General features: G+C 39.9%; 1 protein-coding gene across 5 annotated transcripts in view; it reads right to left on the bottom strand.

The window, feature by feature from the left end:
* The window catches only part of ACVR1 (activin A receptor type 1), a 141123-nt gene that overhangs the window by 51607 nt on the left and 72562 nt on the right, over positions 1 to 16954 (bottom strand). For all 5 annotated transcript variants that reach the window (XM_002812500.6, XM_024243732.3, XM_024243733.3 and 2 more), the window contains one exon: positions 13170 to 13243. In XM_002812500.6, the coding sequence (XP_002812546.1) occupies positions 13170 to 13236 (67 nt within the window). In that variant the 5' untranslated portion in view covers positions 13237 to 13243. The remainder of the gene's footprint in view (positions 1 to 13169; positions 13244 to 16954) is intronic.

The raw sequence follows: 16954 nt of genomic DNA on the forward strand, positions 1-16954 counted from the left end.
TTTAAAGTAGGAACCCCCCTTTAGCTACAGCCGTACTTGTGTCTGCATGGCTGTTGAATGTCACCTTTCCTATAGACTGTAAGCACCATGAGGGTGAGTTGCATCTATTAATACTTTGCTCACCGTTCATTACATACCCCACAACAGTGTCAGTGGTTGGCAGGAGTGCAAGCCTGATGAATATTTGCTTCAGAATGAATTTTCCCTTCACAGAAAGGATTTAGAGGTGGAGAGAGACCTGATGCCGGTTTTCAGAGCAGGCTGAGCCCATAAAGTCTTTAAATGTCAGCACAGATCTTAAGGCAGGGCTTAGTCACCAAGCCGGCATGCCTGAGCAAACCATTTCTTCCTAGAAGAGCTTGCCATACCATCACATCTGTTCACCTACTTGGGCTCACGAATATAGAAAATTACTATTTTGTGGTGTGGTAGGTTTATTGTTTGCTTGTTAATTTGTTAAAAGAAACAGGTAAAATACAAGTGTTCCTTAAAAAAATGAGGAACTATTTAATATATTAATAGAACAGCTGGGCTCTGTGGGTGGTCCTTCTCTGGATGGTTGATTTGAGGACTCTGGGCTATGGTGATTAGAATCAGGAAAACACAACACATACCTGCAACTCGTCGGCTTGGAGGGGTCAGTGCAGGACTCGGCTGCCTAGTGGAGAAAAAGCTGCCCTGCTCTTTGCTGTCATTTTTTCCCTGGTCTTTGCTGCCATATTTTATCCCTATCAGTGAAATAATGGCACCTTCAATAGGGAGTGGGGAAGAGAGAATTACATCATTTTCCCCTTCTTGCTCTGCTGAAGGTGATAAGGATTCCTAAGTCATCCTGCATTTGAACTGCTGAAGCTGAGAAAAAAAAAAGTGCCATCTGTTTATTTTGTGTCTGGGCTGACTCCTTGTCTCTGAAATAATCCCTGTAAATTAAGCCTATTGCAGCAGCCACACCTTCTATTTAGAAGCCAAAAAACTCAGCCTGTTTTCAAGTGACTAACAAATTAAAGAACACTGTGAGGTAATGACCTAAGACAATATTGGTCTGTCTTTCCATGCTTTTTATGATTCTCTGAATGTTGCAAAGACTTGGCTTTAACAAATACAGCATATTAAGGAGTTGTTTTAACTCCTTAATGTGGGAGAAAATAATGACCACTTTCTTCATTTTGTCTTCAAACTTCTTGAATCTCTGCTTCAGAGAAACAAAGGATTACAAGGCCTACCGGGAACTGCCTACTGAGGAATACTTCAAAAACCAAAAAATACTGGCCATGTCTAAGTGGAGCTCTAGTTATACGGAGAGTAACAGAGAGTAGAATAATCTGGAGGAACAGGGAAGAAAGTCCCAGTGAATTGTAAACATTTCAGAAGTCATTCCTTGTTTAGTCTTAGGAGAGAGCCAGGAATGTGGTTCCATCGATTGAATGTCTCAGGCTGGAAGCTCTGTTCGGGCCACAGGAAGAATGGTTGATTCTGAGGAATCACTTTTCGTTGTTTCCCCCACCTCCTCGGGCTAACCAGAGAGTGTATGGCATTTCAGTAAGGGTTTCCTACCTGGGCTCTACACTGAGAATTTTGGTTTTACAGGAAACATTTAACAATGGGCTCTAGATGAGACAGAACAATGGAGAAAAAGCCAGCCGGTGGCTTTTGTGCCTAGCTCTCCACTTCAATTTCTCTTCTTGCATCCTACTCTACCTCTCTCTCTGGGATTCATGGACTGGGCCTCCTCCAAGGTTGCCAATCTTAGCTCTGGTTACCATCAGCGAGCCTCCACCACACCCCTACAGCCTTTCTGGAAGCTTTCAAACCACAGAGACAAACCCTTCAAAAGTTAAGCAGGGCTCCAATTTGTTTAACAAGTCTTGAAATGCAGCCTTTGGGCACTGTAGCACCCACAGCTAAAGGTGAAAATGTCCTGAATTAGTTAAACTCCCCTTCCTTAGCTCCACAACCTATCCTACCCCAGAGAAAAGCACAGAGGGAACAAAGTAACTTCCAGACTACAGTAGTCCCCACTTATCCCCCATTATCCACCGTTTCACTTTCCACTATTTCGATTACCTACCGTCAACCACAGTCCAAAAATATTAAGCAAAAAATTCCAGAAATGAACATTTCCTAAGTTTTAAGTTGTGTGCTGTTTGAGTAGCATGATGGAATCTCACATTGTCCAGCTCGATCGTGCCCAGGACATGAATCATCCCTTTGTCCAGCATACCCACACTGTAGATGCTACCATCCTGCTAGTCACTGAGCAGATGTCTTGGTTACCAGATCCACTGCCATGGTATTGCAGCTGCGTTCAAGGAACCCTTCCTTTACTTAATAACTGCCCCAAAGCACAAGAGTGGTGATGCCAGCCTATTGTTATAATTGTTCTATTTTACTTTAAGTTATTGTTGTTAATCTCTTCCTGTGCCTAATTTATAAATTAAACTTTATCCTAGACATAGGAAAAGATATAGTATATATCAGGTTCAATACTATCTGTGGTTTCAGGCATCCACCGGGGGTCTTGGAATGTATTCCCCATGGATAAATAGGGGGCTACTGTATTTACTTTCCATCCTAGATGAAGCCAAAGCGATTTTAAAATAACAGTTAAAAGGGTAAAAACTTGGGGCAGAGTCCAAGCCTCTGATAATGCTACTTCCCCATCCTCCAACTTCCCCATTCATTTCCCAAGGCCCTACCAAGTCCAGAACTCCGTGAAAGGTTAATGAAGAAAGGAATCCCATGTCTTCAACCCCAGGAAGACATGCCTTGCCTCTGTATCCCAGCCTTTATAACTTGATCTTTGCTTTACATATCTTCTTTCCCCTATCAGTCTAATTAATATAGTCCAAAATAATTCATTAATTCTCAGGTTTAACATATTGAACAAGATTGGCTTATCAGTCATAGAATAAAGATCTCACAGTCACAATGAGACAGTTAAATTTGAGTCCTTTTGAGCTTGTTCTTTTTTACCCCTGGGCCCACAGAAAGGCTCCAGGTGCCTACACTCCAGGTAGAAACAGAAAGCATCTCATTTGAGTGCTGTGAAGCAGAACTGGCTTTTCAAACACACAATCCCTCCCCTTCAATCTGTGCCATGGCAAACCATTCCCAGCTTCCACAATAATCTTGGACTTTGGCAGAAGACAGCCAGCTAAATCTGAGATGTGTCACGAGGCCACTGGCTGGGGAGCAAGAATATCTAAACACAAATCCAGGCGAGAGCAACAAGCAAGAGTTTCCGCAGATTCCCTCTGGCTCCTGTAGCTGCAGATTACTGACAGCCTAAAGATAACCCAAGTATCTACAAACGGTCACTTTTAAATAGTAGCTTTAATGCCACCAGTCATTTCAGAAGCATTTCCTTCCAGAGCCTGCTTCCATCCACACTGGCCACCAAGTCTGTCCAACAATGGCAAGCTTACCGAGGAGATTAAAGTCCAGAAGGAAATGGAAGAAATCCCAAAAGGGAACAGACAGCTCCCGACATGCTGGGATTCTATTCTGTGATTGTACTTGTGCCAAGATTTGGACTACTGAGAAATAGTAATCTAGCAAAGAGACACCTTGTAGAAATGACTAACAATCACTAGGGATTAAAGAGCGGGTATAAAATGAAACAAAATAGTTTAACTCCAAAACTTTCTAAAGCTGAGGCTGTATAAACCATGGATGGCTACCACTAGGAGACTTTTAGGAAAGCCTTTCTCTCCAAGAGAAAACTTACCTAGTTTACTGAACTGCTGTAAGGAGAACAATATGAAGTCTTCAGGCACATACTGTACATACATAGCCAGTGTGGCCACCCACTAACCACAGAAGCACCAAATGGAACTGCTCAGAAGCCTGCTGCTTTTTTTTTCTTCCTTTTAAGTAGGGCCAAAGTTCCCAAGATCTTCCTAAGACCATTAAAATCTGCTCAGCACCTCACCTGTCTACTGAGTAAGTCCACATTGTCCTAAATGGCAGTCGGCCAGGGGCTGGTGTACAAGGGACAGGTGCTCCGTGGGCTATTTTCAGTTGCTATCAGCTCAGTCAGGAGCTGCACATGCTCAGTAGGCAGGCCAGTTTTGGTTCCATTTCATACTCTGGGCAGCCAAGAGACATACACCTTCACAGCTGCCAGGGCAACCAGCTGCCCAGTGCTCCTCCCAAGATGGGAGCAATGAAAACAGTGTAACCTGGCCAGCCAACATGCCAGTGAGCAAGCTGTACCTCTCATTTCACTGCCTGGGTTATTCTGAGCTGGGCTTATTGACACTCCATGGCAACACAGGAACAAAGGGCCAGCTAGAGGGATTTAAATGTCCTGCAAAAGTTGCTAGAAAAGTCAGCAGCTCTGGCTTCTGCTTTCATAATAAAACTAGCAATAGCATTATTATTAGATTATTGTTGTTTTGTCCCTGTTATGATCATTTGTGAGCCACCTGTAACAGTTCTACTTCCGCACTAAGGCTTTGTTTTTGTTTTGTTTGCCACCATTTAGTTGCTACAGTTGGGATGCCTTTGAAAATGGAGTATATGTGCCTGCCTGTCCCTAAACTGCAGGAGGATTCGTTTTTCCCATCCGTTTATTTCTCATCTTGCCACACTATATGATCCACTTTCACCATACACCACTCTTTCAAAGCACAAAACTGCACCTAATCTCTCCACAGTTCTCCATTGCCTTCGGGATAGAAGACAAACACCTTAGCATAAGGCTCTGCCATGCCTGCAGGGCTCAACTCTCAACCCTAATTCCATCTCATGACATGGTGACCCCCCATGATCTCACATCTCTGGACTTCACCCTTCCCCTGCCTGCAATGTCCTTCTTAGTCCCTCCTCTGCTGGTCTAATGGCTATTTATCCTTCAAAACTTCGCTTCCCTGCATCACCAGCCCCAAACCCAGCTCCATGAGGGATGCAGGCCTTTCCTGTCCATACTCGTCATGCTATGCTGTGACCTTTGCTGTATCCAACTGGACTGTGACTTCTTGAAGCAGGAACCACTTCTTGCTTACACTTACATCACTAATGCCTACCAGTGTTGTCAACTGGTACTCCTGTTTAAATTGACTAAAAGAACATAAGTTTGTCTTATAACTGATTCACTTTTCCCCAACTCATTATAAATTATTTGAAAGAGTTTATATGATCAGCCCAGATCAGTCCCACTGTCTCTTATAATATTATCTTTTCTCTATTACCATAATTATTATTCTAGCCAACATTTGTCAAATATTTATTGAGCACCAACTGCACATCAGGTAATGTCTTAGACACTAGGGATAAAACAATGAATACCTCCACATTCTGGCCTCTCACGCTCTAGGGCTCACTGTGTGCTGGGCACTCGGCATGTAGTCTCATGACTCCTCACAACAAGGTGGGTACCGTTATTATTTCCATAGTACCAGGTGGCAACAAGCACAGAGAGGCGAAGGAGAATATATGCAAAGACATAGTGAAACAGAGGATGACTAACGATGGTGTTTCGGCCTTGTCTCTTTCCTGAGAAAGGCTTGATTCCTATGCATGGCCAAAGCCTTCCTTTCAGAACACATTCTTTGACTCTGACCATCAATACTATGTCAAACATGATCCTAACCTTTTGCAAAACTGGAATTTGAAGCATATGAACTGGGACATGAAGTTAAGGATAAAAAGAAGTCATTACTGTAACTCTACATGACATGCTGCAGTATTATATATATTAGAGAAGTAAAATTCTAAACTGGACTGTTAGTAATTTTTTTTTAATCCATTCTTTGTAACTTTTCTGAATGAATCTGTTTTGCTGTTGTTTTTCAACTAAAACTAATTTGGTGTAGGTACCATAATTCAGAAGACAAAACAAATGCAGCAAGAAATAAAACGAAGGAACCATCCCCACCCCAATCCCCCAAATCACCAATTTAAAAAATATTGGCAAGTTTTTTTTTAAGGTGAATGTCACCATCATGTGCCCAAGAGGAATTTCTCATTCTTCCTTTTATTGTTTCTCTCCTTCCCACATCTCTCCTTCCCACATCCCATATACATATTCTCAGCAAAGTCCATGTTCTGTTCTAGCCCATAACAAAGAATTAGATGTAGCATTAACCATGGCTCTAGGAAACACCCTGCTTGCAGGGCTCAGATTCAGCTGATGAGAATCAGGCCACAGCTGCTCCAGTGTTATGACCCAGGCTGAGAAGGTGCAAACGTAAACTTCCCTCTTCCTGCCAAATCACTGACTTAAAGAGAAAGGATGGTCAGGCTACATGGAGTTATGAAAAAATAAAAGGTTCTAGACCAGCTTTGTTGAGGAATACACCAGATGACCTATGGTCAGGTGTCAGAGCTGTCACATGAGGGCAGTAGGAACACCTGCGCAGTGAAACCTTGAAGCAGACTGGTGTCGTCTTTTTTAATTTCAATATGGGGTATGACCCACTATTGGGTAGCAAAATCAACTTAGTAGTTTAAGACAAGGTTTCTTTCTGTCTTTTTAAGTGAAATAAAACTGAATAAAATTTAAAAAGACAAGAAATAGGTGCACATTAAACATAGTAAGAGTAATTACTGTTTCATGAAATTTTCATTTCAGATGTGTGTGGGCACTATCTATGCAGTGGGTCTTACTCCAAAATGTTTCTTGCTGTGAGTCACAGTCAAAAGTTTGAAAGCCACCTCGCCTGTGTCTTACACTATCTTGGAATGACATGAGTTCTGAGTCACTATGGCTATTAGGAATAAACATTATGTATGGAATCTTGCCTGAGGTCATCCCGGGCTGCAGAGGAAAGTTCCACAGGACAGTTTGCAGCGTTTTAAGAGTTACGAATTAATTTTTAAGTGTGTTTTATTTTCCTTGGTGTTTTCAAGAGTGAAAGTGGCATATATGACATGCCTACAAACCTTCTGCTTTACAAGTTTTTCCATAAAGAGGAGATGGCATTCATCCTCTCACTCTGGAGACCTGTCTTTATAAAAGAGAACACTTAGAAGTGACTGCACTGCACGCTGTTGACCACAAGGAAATCATTTCATGAGCTTGGGTGTTGAATTTGTTTTCTCATCTGTTCAATATTTGACTTTCTTTGAATGAATTTTTAGCATCCTCCCACACCCTACTGCTATCCATACCCCTCTTATACTGTCCACTAAAAAAAAAAAAGAAAGAAAGAAAGAAAGAAAAGAATGTGGCGCTAGTTTAACTGCTCATGGCTGAAACAAACACTTCTCAGGAAGGAAAGGCTAAAAGGATGCTTTGTCACAGCTCACCTTGCATCAACTAGTATAGGATCATTTTGTAAAATAAGAAAACTTGATGATAAAGAAGTAGTGTCTTAAAAGTATGAAGCTTCATCAGATATTTACATTCTAGGTCCCAGTAGTAGCAAATGCCTTAGTATGTCATCCCTCTCCCTAAAAACATCTTCCATTTGATGATACGCCAAAGAAAAAGATTTTATTCTGAACAAGAGATAAATTATAGTAACAAGAAGAGAAACAAATGCAATACTAAGACATTTCTCTTCCATTCATTCACCCCTTCAAGAACTTCCTGAATCCCTAATAATGAGAAAATCAAAGAAAGGCTTATTCTATTCTTCCCCCCAGCAGCAAAGAGGGGCACCTTTGTAACCCTAACAAAAAGTCCATTGACGTTATCTCCTTCCTTCCATCATTGGGTAGTGGGGCTGGAAAGTCTGAGTAGTGATGGCTTTGGAAATACTAAAATCAAGTTAACTCAGAAAATAATTTAGTACCTAGCAGTCTTCTCTAGAACAGGCCGAAATCTCTTGTGAAAAAATTCTGCATAAGTCTGGCCTTCCTTGCTATAATAAAATCTAACTGTGGCTTACAAATTTAATAAAATGTGGGTCGTCTCAGCTTTGAAATATTTCCAAAGGAGCAATATTCCCTTTAAAGTAATTGTGTCATAGTCTTCACCTGCAAATGCGTACAGGGACAAAAGAAAAGCCAAACATGGAGGTTCTGCCTTCACCCTGGTGGTATAATAGTAGTATTAGAGCATGATTAGTCTTATTAATGGGAAGGAAAGGGAAGGATATACAGGTAATTAGGACTCAAGTGCTCTTCTCTATGAGAGCAAATAAAACTCTTCCTGCAGCTAGAGTTGTATATATAATGAACATGAAAAATGATTACTGGTAGGAGAGACAAGAAAAGTAAGAAACACAACCCCAGGTGAAGGGGCCTCATCATTTGCTATTACAAACTCTCTTCTCATGCTCTCAAACAGACTGGATCGAGCTGGATTCTAGTATGCACCAGACATAATATGAATGTGAATGTAGCCAATTTAGGGCACAAAAAAATGCAAAATTTTGAAGAGGACTGATAATAACTGGAGCTCTTGAACACCATTCCTCAAAGTATATGATGCCTTTTGTTGGCTGTGTAACCTTAAGCAAGAGCTTTAACTAATCCAAAAGCACATCCAAAAACAATGTATCTTATGAGGGCACTTGTGAGGATTATAGGAAATTATGCATGAAAGCTAGCCCAATATCTAGTGCATATTAAGCACTCATTAAATATTACCTACAATCATCAAACAGGTCATTATATTGGAAAGCATTTTCCAAATATAAGTGGTGAAAAAATCTTTTATTGCCCAGAGCATTTAGGATTCCATAGAACTTGAGAAATGTTCTGAAGTACACTCAAACTCTACAAAAACAAAAAAAATCACTGTTTAGAACTAATATTTAAAATGTTACCACTATTTCTAATCAATATTTATGAGACATTTGGGAGACAAAGGGGTAAAAAAATTTTTTTAATAGACTAAGAAGAGTACGCTACCCAATAAAATGTATTAGAACAAAATCTCTATGACTCTCTTATTTATGTCCCAAGAACGTGATGTAGCTTCATTACAGCACAATTAATAGGATGCCTATCTATAACATCAAATATGGGTCTATTTCCTTTTAAACGTAGTCGTCTAAAGCTTGCTCAGCAGTAGACAAGCTACACTGCTATTACAGATTTCTGTTATCGGCCCCATTATTTACCTCTTTTGGATTAAGTATTAGTACTTAACACTTGCTTTTTAACTAATGTTGAGGATACTACAGTGTATTATAAATAGGGTTTCTCTTTGGTTTTTAAAATTTTCCTACTAAATATATAAAAACAAAATGCCTTCCATAGAACACACACACACACACAAACACAATAGGGAGTTAAGTCACAGAGGAAAGACGGCACTAAGGCAACTGCTATTATGATTAGAGTACGCTAGGCTATAGCACTCACTGGATATTCTATTTTTTTAAAAAAACAGCAATTGCAATTAAAGGATGATATGCTCTTTTCCATACTTGTAAACATCCTAATGGTGGTGGTATATTAAATAGCAAAACCTTAAGGGTCAATCTATTTCCATTTCCATTTCAGCCTAAACTAACTTTTACATGTTTTACATGTCTTCACTGTGGCATTAAGAGGTTATCTGCTGGATTCTTGGACAGCTTAAGAGCTGAAAGCAGGATTAAAAAAAAACAACCAATGGCATGGTTATTAGCATTGCTCCATAACTGCCCTTTTTCCGCCCCACTCTTTTCCCCATTCTCTCTCTACCTCTCCTTCTCTCCTCATACTACATTTCCAGTTCTCTGTCTCTTCTCTCTTTTTTTATAACTTGCCTACATCGCAGGTCCACCCATGATATCATCTGAACTGCCCCATACCACAGAGGCAGAGTGCGGTGGCTCATGCCTGTAATCCCAGCACACTGGGAGATAGAGGTGGGCAGAATGCTTGAGCCCCGGAGTTGGAGACCAGCCTAGGCAACACAGTGAGACCCGAGCTCTACAAAAAATACAAAAATTAGCCAGGCATGGTTCCCTGCCTGTGATCCCAGCTACTTGGGAGGCTGAGGCAGGAGGAATGCTTGAGCCCAGGAGGTTGAGACCACAGTAAGCCAGGATCGTGCCACTGCACTCCAGCCCTGGTGACAGAGTGAGACTCTGCCTCAAAAAAAAAAAAAAAAAAAATTGCAAAATATCATACAGAATTGATGGCCAGCCAAGGTGGCTCAAGCCTATAATCTCAGCACTTTGGGAGGCCAAGGTGGGTGGATCACTTGAGCTCAGGAGTCGGAGACCAGCCTGGGCAACATGGCAAAACTCTGTCTCTACCAAAAATACAAAACAATTAGCTAGTTGTGGTGGCACAAGCCTGTGGTCCCAGCTATTCAGAAGGCTGACGTGGGAGGATCGCTTGAGCCTGGGAGGAGAAGGTTGCAGTGAGCTGAGATCACACCATTGCACCCCAACCTGGGTGAAAGAGACCCCATTTCAAACAACAACAAAACGGCAACAACAAAAATATCATATAGAATTGATATGGTAACTAAGGAAGAGAGTGAAATTTGGAGGGACTTTAATTCTCAATATTCCTTAGATTTTTAAATAATAATCATTATTTACCAATTTAAAAGAGGTAAAAAAAAAAAAGTCCTAGAAACTTGACTGTTAGAAATGTCTCTAGCAATTGTCAAGTATCCCCTGGGGGATAAAATTACCCCAGTAGAAAAATCACCGTTAACTCACCAAATCCTTCCAGCTTTAATACAAGCCCATTTCCTTGTATTAATTCCTTCAACATTGCCACTCAGGATCCCTTCCCCATACCTTCTTGGCGCTAACTGACACAACTGCCATATTATGGGAATATCTTTAACAACACTGCTTAGAGTGGAATATAAACTAGATATCTAAAATGGTCTATAACAGCACTGGCCAACAGAAACAAAATGTGAGCCACCTAATGTAATTTAAGTTTTATCACAGCAGTAGGAAAAAACAGGTGAAATTTACATTTTTATTGTCTTCAAAATCCAGCTTGTATCTTACATTTACAGCATATTTCCACTCATATTAGTGACATTTCAAATGCTATATGTGACTATCAGCTACCATATAGGACAATGGAGAAGTATAATATATGTCATTAAGTATGAGAAGGAGATAGGAACAGATCAAATATTATGAACCTAATATATAATGAAATAGATTTATAATATTCTAAGTACTGATTTTTTCACATTGTTGGCTATACTAACTTGTCAAATTATATGCCTCCTTGGAAACTCATCATTTATATAAAGAAGACCATACCCCAAAGAACCTGTAACAAGGGCATTAGTCTTACTGTCCCATCTGATCATAAAGAGGTTGAGATTCCTACAATAAGCACCACTCTTCATGGAGGAACACTTGTAAAATAAAGTGGGCACTGCTCAATGTGCAATAAAGTAGAGTTTAGGCTTTCTCTATCTAGAAAGATATATAACAACATGTTAAAAGCAATTACATGTAAGTGAAGGGAATTATGAGTAACTTTTACTATCTTTCTCTCTTGATTATCTATTTTGTCCTTTTCAACAAGGGCAGGACCATCCCTGAGCAACTTTTTGGAAATGAGGGGATGGGAAGGTGAGTAATGAAAGTAAATAAGCAAGGGTCAGAGACGTCAAAGGCACGGAAATGCCTGGGTGGTGCCACACAACTAAGAATTAGCCTTCTACGGCCTGAATGTTTGTGTCTCCCCAAAATTCATGCCAGTATCTTAACTGCCAAGATGAGGGTATTAGGGCAGACCCCTCAGGACTGGGATTTGTGCTGTTATAAAAGAGATCCCAGAGAGCTAGCTAGCCCCTTCCACCATGAGACAACACAGAGAAGGTGCCATCTATGAGGAACGAGCCCTTACCAGACACTGAATCTGCCAGCACCTTGAACTTAGACTTCCCAGCCTCCAGGACTGTGAGAAATAAATGTTTAGTTTTTGATCCACCCAGTTTCTGGTATTTTTGTTATAACATCCAAAATAGGCCAAGACATGGCCTTTGCGCCACAAGTATCAACTATCCCACTGAGCATTCATTTTCATGAATAATCTTTGTAGAATTGAAACCAGTACCTAACTCTGTCATACATAAAAACACAAAGTATGTATGTCTTACACTGTCTTCATGTACACTAAATATTCCAAACATATAACTAGTATATAAATCAAGGGCCAACGGTTCTGTTTTTTTTAAATTCTACCAAAATCTGTTCACCAATTCAGAAAATTCAATCACTGAAGGTAAGAGACCACTTATGACAACTAAGCCACCAATATAACACACCAACACCAATCTATTTTCGAAGACACTGAAGATTATTACCTATATAGGTGCAAGCGTGTATTACTTCATCATGTCTTCTTGTAGACTCATGCCCAACTACACCATCATATATCACATTTGGGCTATTTTGGAGGGGGCGGGGGTGGGGGTTTGAGATGGAATCTTGCTCTGTTGCCCAGGCTGGAGTGCAGTGGCGTGATTTCAGCTCACTGCAACCTCTGCCTCCCAGGTTCAAGCGATCCTCCCACCTCAGCCTCCCAAGTATCTGGGATTACAGGTACACACCACCACACCCAGCTAATTTTTGTATTTTTAGTAGAGATGAGGTTTCACCATGTGGGCCAGGTTGGTCTCCAACTCTTGACCTCAAGTGATCCACCTGCATTGGCCTCCAAAAGTGCTGGGATTACAGGCATGAGCCACTGCACCCAGCCTCACATTTGTTTAAACACATGTTTTATAGTTAATTACAGAATTTTCTCTTATTTCTCCTTTACATTTTTATTTATTTATTTATTTTTGAGACAGAGTCTCGCTCTGTTGCCCAGGCTGGAGTTCAATGGTGGGATCTTGGCTCCCTACAACTTCTGCCTCCCAGATTCAAGCAATTCTCCTGCCTCCGCCTCCCAAGTAGCTGGGATTACAGGTGCCCGCCACCACGCCTGGCTAATTTTTGCATTTTTAGTAGAGACAGGGTTTCGCCATGTTGTCCAGGCTGATCTCGAACTCCTGACCTCAGGTGATCCACCTGCCTCAACCTCCCAAAGTGCTGCGATTACAGGCGTGAGGCACCATGCTTGGCCCTATATTTATTTTAAGTAGAAAATTAGGTTGAATTTTTTAAAAAACAGGTGTATGTAAATATTCAGATATAATGTATATAAGAATTTCACTTCAAAATAGTCAATAATCACCAAATATTTATTATAAAAAGAGTGTTTTAAGTTTGATAGGCTTAAGAAGTAGTTTATAGTAAGCCAAAAAAAAATCACAGTATACTTATCTTAACCCAAAAAGATGTGTCACTTACCTTCCATACTAGGGGAGGGGAGAGCAATCATGATAAGCACAGGAAGAATCATCACTCCATCTACCATTGTACAACTGTAAAGGGAAAAGAAGAGATGTAAGTAAAGCATAAATATCTAACTGCAGGAAGACAAATTAAATTAAGCATACCACCTTCAAACTGCCACTCAAGGCCCTTCTTACTAATCACCCTCAGATATATTGCCTTATTTCTTACTACATTTAAACATATACCTTTTATGTGGACCTAAACATATCACCTTAAAGAGTTAGTCATATTCACTTCTAACTGGTAGTCACTCCAAGGGTACTTTCTCAGAGTCTACTCTCTTACAAAGAAATCAATAAGGAAACAAAAAATTTTCAGCTACAAAGTGAGGCAGACCCAAAAGATTTTAGGTTTGAATTTTATCTTATTCCATTGAATGCAAAATTGGCACTAAATTAAAAACCCTGAGAAGCATGAATAGACTATTTTAACATGATGTTAAAGATCAAGCGACTGAATAATTCGAGCCAAATTACTATGCTACAGTCTTACTTCTCCTTTAAAAGGACTGGAGGCAGAGCAACCTACATCAACATACAGACCTAAAGCAAAAACAAAGAACAAAAAAATACAAATTTTTACCCATCTAAGGCAAAGCAATCCATTTCTGCATTAAACTAATTTAACAAGGATAGACAACAACCAAAATCATGTAAAAATTAAAAAAAACTTTTCCATTTGAATAATGTGAAATATCAGGAATGTGATGGGAGTTTGGTTAGTTGCAATTTTCTGGATGGTAAAATAAAGAAAAAGCTGCTAAAGTTCTGTAATGATAGGTTAGTGTGCTTGTACTCTTTCAGCTTTAAAGCAAAGAGTGAAAGCCCGTTGCTATCTAGCATGTCTGGAGTGTTGACCTTTAAAATCAAATTATTTAGGCTGGGTGCAGTGGCTCACAGCTGTAATCCCATTACTTTCGGAGGCTGAAGTGGGATGATCACTTGAGCTCAGGAGTTTGAGACCAGCCTGGGCAACACAGTGAGACCCCATCTCTATTTGTTTTTAATTATTTTTAAAATTTAAAAAAATCAATTTTTTTGGCTGGCGGTCTGTTTACAACCCATACCTCCATCATATCTTAGCACCCTTCACTTAAATTTATTTCTCTTTGGTTCCATAATTATATTTCAGTCAATCCCTTTCCTAAAAGCAAGGTAAGGGAGGAGGTAAAGGGGATTTTTATTTACCTTCGTTTTCTATTTTTAAAAGCATATGAAACTTGAGGAAGATCCTACTACTGTTGTTTTTATTATTTCCATGTTCACATAGATCTTTCCTATAGTGGGTCCTTTTGGGGACATACAAATCCTTCATCTTGGCCCCTCACAACCAGAATGTGACTCCTCCAACACATCTCTGTACCTTTGGACACGAATATGCTTTTTGTTCCCCTCTGCTTGAACTGCCCTGAGCCCCCTCCTCCACCCCTCTCCAACTCCATTGCCTCCTCCTGTCATACATGATTCCGGCTCAAAGGTAAGCCCCTGGTGAAAAACCTCTCCCTCAGCAGTGATTTCAGCCCCTGGCATGGAATCATAATCATCTGTCTAGGGCAGTCTCCAGCACTGGTCCACTCATCTCCGAAACAGGTATGCACATCCAAGGACCAAGCAAGGGTCATTCATTGAGCTATGGAATGAAATTATTAAACTGTTTTTTCATAAGAATGTTTTAATCTAATAAAGTAGAAAATAAGTTGAGACTTTATCTGGTCTCTATCTCAGTTCTCTATGACAGTCTAGTACAGGAGGTATCTTTCAGAAAGACTAGGAGTCACATAATGTTAGAGTGGACATGATTTACTTATAGAGTACAACCATGTACTTGTAGTTTTGAAGGTCCGTTCAAGTGGAATTACAGGTTATATTGGCTACTTACAGTGAAATGAGCCTTCCCAAATGACAAGTGTTCTAAAACCATTACAGAAACTAGAGATTGCACATATTATTAAAGCACCAAAGAAGAGTAAGAAAACAGTAGACTTAACATCACTTATTTCTACTGGTTCTTCCTTAACCACTTTACTAGAGAAAAGTAGTAACATTCAGTTCAATCTGACATGAAACAATCTCCCCAAATTCAAAATTTGAAAATATTTGAAAAATGGATTTGCAACTACTGTCATAGATAGTAAACATTATCCTGAGTGGCTTGAGACTTTCATTGATGATAATATGATTCCACTGCCATTAGCAACACCTTAAATATTTTATCCTTAATTGCTATTTTATGTATATTTTATAATACGTACTTATTTATTTTATATAAAATGTATAGCCAATTTACATATTGAGGGTGCATAAAAAAACTTTTTATGGGATATGTCATCACAAACCATTGAAAATTGCTGAACTAAACTATTTCTTATCTCAGTCTTACCTGAATTCCTAGTCCTTCATTAACGCATTCACGCATTCAAAAACTACTCAAAACCTACATGTGCTACATATTAGGAACCTAAAATAGTAAACATAAACAGGGTCCTTGCTATCGTGGCACTTACAAGATATGTCTATGGTGGTAATCAAATAATCATCCAAAAGATTACATAATTAAAAACTGAGTAAGAGTTGGGAAGAAACATAGTTAAAATAACTGGATTAACAAAACAACTTGAGACTTTCTGGAGGGTGCAGAGGTTCCCAGGGGAGGTAACATCTGAAAACGAATCAGGAATCAGAAGGATGAGTAGAGGTACTAGGAAAAGGGTAAGTGTGTTGGGAGGTGTGGCGGGAGAGGGTGAACACAGGACACAGATAGGGTAATATTTAAGGGAAAAGGCACTTGTATTGAGGTGCCTGTGGCCAGAGCAAGCATGGTGTGTCCTGAGGACTTAAGGCAAACCTCAGGATTGAAAAAACACAAGAATGGCCAGGACACAAAGGGTCTGGAAGAGTCACAAAGAGTCAGAGAATACCCAAGAAGGCTAGAGAGGAAGGCAAAGGTCAGAACAGAGGTAAGGCACTCTAGGCACTCTACTCACCTATCTTCATTGCCCCCTTGGCCCTCACCATCATTCCATAGTTCCTCAGTCCCCACTGCCCATTATTATCACCCCCACCAGCCACTTTCTGTCTATCTCTGGACATCTGTACGTGATGCTCACTATGATTGGGCCCTTCTTTCAGGGCCCAACCTACTGAATTCCTACTCATTCCGTAAGTCTCAATGGCTTCTCTAAAGGCTACCACCTTCTAGAAGCCTGTCTAAACCGTTAAATACTCTTTGCTCATTCTCATAGATCACTTTAAGTTTCACTCATACAAATCCTAATTAATAATTATGTATTCATACCTGTGTGTGCTTTTGAACATCTGTCTCTGTCACTAGACTGTAAACTCCATGGGAGGAAAATCTATAATCTATCTTGTTCATCACTGCCAGAGCCAAGTAGGTGCACATTTAATAACAGTTTAATTAGAATTTTTCCTGAATTAATCAACTCAATTTAAGTTTAAATTCTAAAGAATTAGTAGCATCCCCTCCCCACCATGCACACAGACACACACACGGAGACCTGCAAAGGAATGGCAAGATTAAGAGATTTATCATCTCTAAAACTTTAATCTGTAGAATTTAGCTCAAGTAATAGTAAAAGTCAACAGTTAAGATTCAAATCAAGACTCCTTTCACTATTAAAAAAAAAATCTAAGAAACAATCACCACTGGCATATTTTCCACATCACAAAGCCAGCAAAAGCCCACGTCCCAAATACCTATTAACAGATTATCATTGT

This window comes from Pongo abelii, chromosome 11 (genome assembly GCF_028885655.2).
Source record: "Pongo abelii isolate AG06213 chromosome 11, NHGRI_mPonAbe1-v2.0_pri, whole genome shotgun sequence".
NCBI lineage: Eukaryota > Metazoa > Chordata > Mammalia > Primates > Hominidae > Pongo > Pongo abelii.